The 947-nt window shown below is 55.4% G+C and overlaps 1 protein-coding gene across 1 annotated transcript; it reads left to right on the top strand.

Moving 5' to 3' along the window:
• Positions 1-218: 218 nt before the first annotated feature.
• On the top strand, positions 219-852 carry Pmar_PMAR010776 (hypothetical protein; the record flags this gene model as incomplete). Its single annotated transcript, XM_002778561.1, has 1 exon — positions 219-852. A coding segment is annotated over one exon (634 nt), but the record flags the coding sequence as incomplete, so codon positions are not given.
• Between the last annotated feature and the right edge of the window lie 95 nt (positions 853-947).

The raw sequence follows: 947 nt of genomic DNA, 5'->3' as shown, positions 1-947 counted from the left end.
ACGACGACACAACTACTACTACAACAACGACGACCACAACTACTACTACAACAACGACGACCACAACTACTACTACAACAACGACGACCACAACTACTACTACAACAACGACGACCACAACTACTACTACAACAACGACGACCACAACTACTACTACAACAACGACGACCACAACTACTACTACAACGCTCAAGTTAGTTGGCTTCCCCATTGTAACAATGACCGGGGGGAATCAAACCCCCACCCCCAGGGGCACTCCTGCCTCTGGGTCGTCCATGCTGTCCCCTACTCTTCTTCCTGACGAGGCGGCACCTCCCGACTCCGGCTCCAGGGAGGCTGGCCGTCACAAGAAAAAGAGCAAGGAAAAGAGCAAGGATGCGGTTTCTGGGCTACACGAAGAATTGGAGGAAAAGCTTAGGTCTGTAGACCTGGAAGCGGAGGACGCTTTCAAGAATGTAATTGGGATATACACAAGCGCGCTGTATGAGGGCAGATATTACAAAACAAGTACCTCGTTCCTTAAGAACGTCGGTCTGTACATGGCGCAGCTGTACGCCTTCAAATGCGAGGAGGTGGCAAACGAGCGGGCTCAGAGAATTCAGCTGTTGCAAGAGCTTGCGGAGAACAAAGCGCAGAGGGAGAGGGAGAGAGAGAGGAACGCGGTCGGTAGTGTTGCTGGAGAGCATGGACATGCCGATCAGACGAGCAACAGTGAAGGAATGGAACCCACTGTCCGTCGGGGCACCGGCAATAGGCCGGAGAGGGCAACACCAGGGCATACTGCTGGGATGGGACCTAACCCACCGAGCGCCGCGTCGGGGGATCGGCAGAGAGGGAACCCGCAGCGAGGAGGTAGGGACGGAAGGCCAGTTCCCGTTGGTGAGGCGCAAAGGAGGGCGCCCGGACAACCCAGTCAGAGGAGGGCTGAGTCGAGGGCAGTGAATCGC

This window comes from Perkinsus marinus (genome assembly GCF_000006405.1).
Source record: "Perkinsus marinus ATCC 50983 genomic scaffold scf_1104296948590, whole genome shotgun sequence".
Lineage (NCBI taxonomy): Eukaryota > Perkinsozoa > Perkinsida > Perkinsidae > Perkinsus > Perkinsus marinus.
This window is presented reverse-complemented; position numbering and strand designations above follow the sequence as displayed.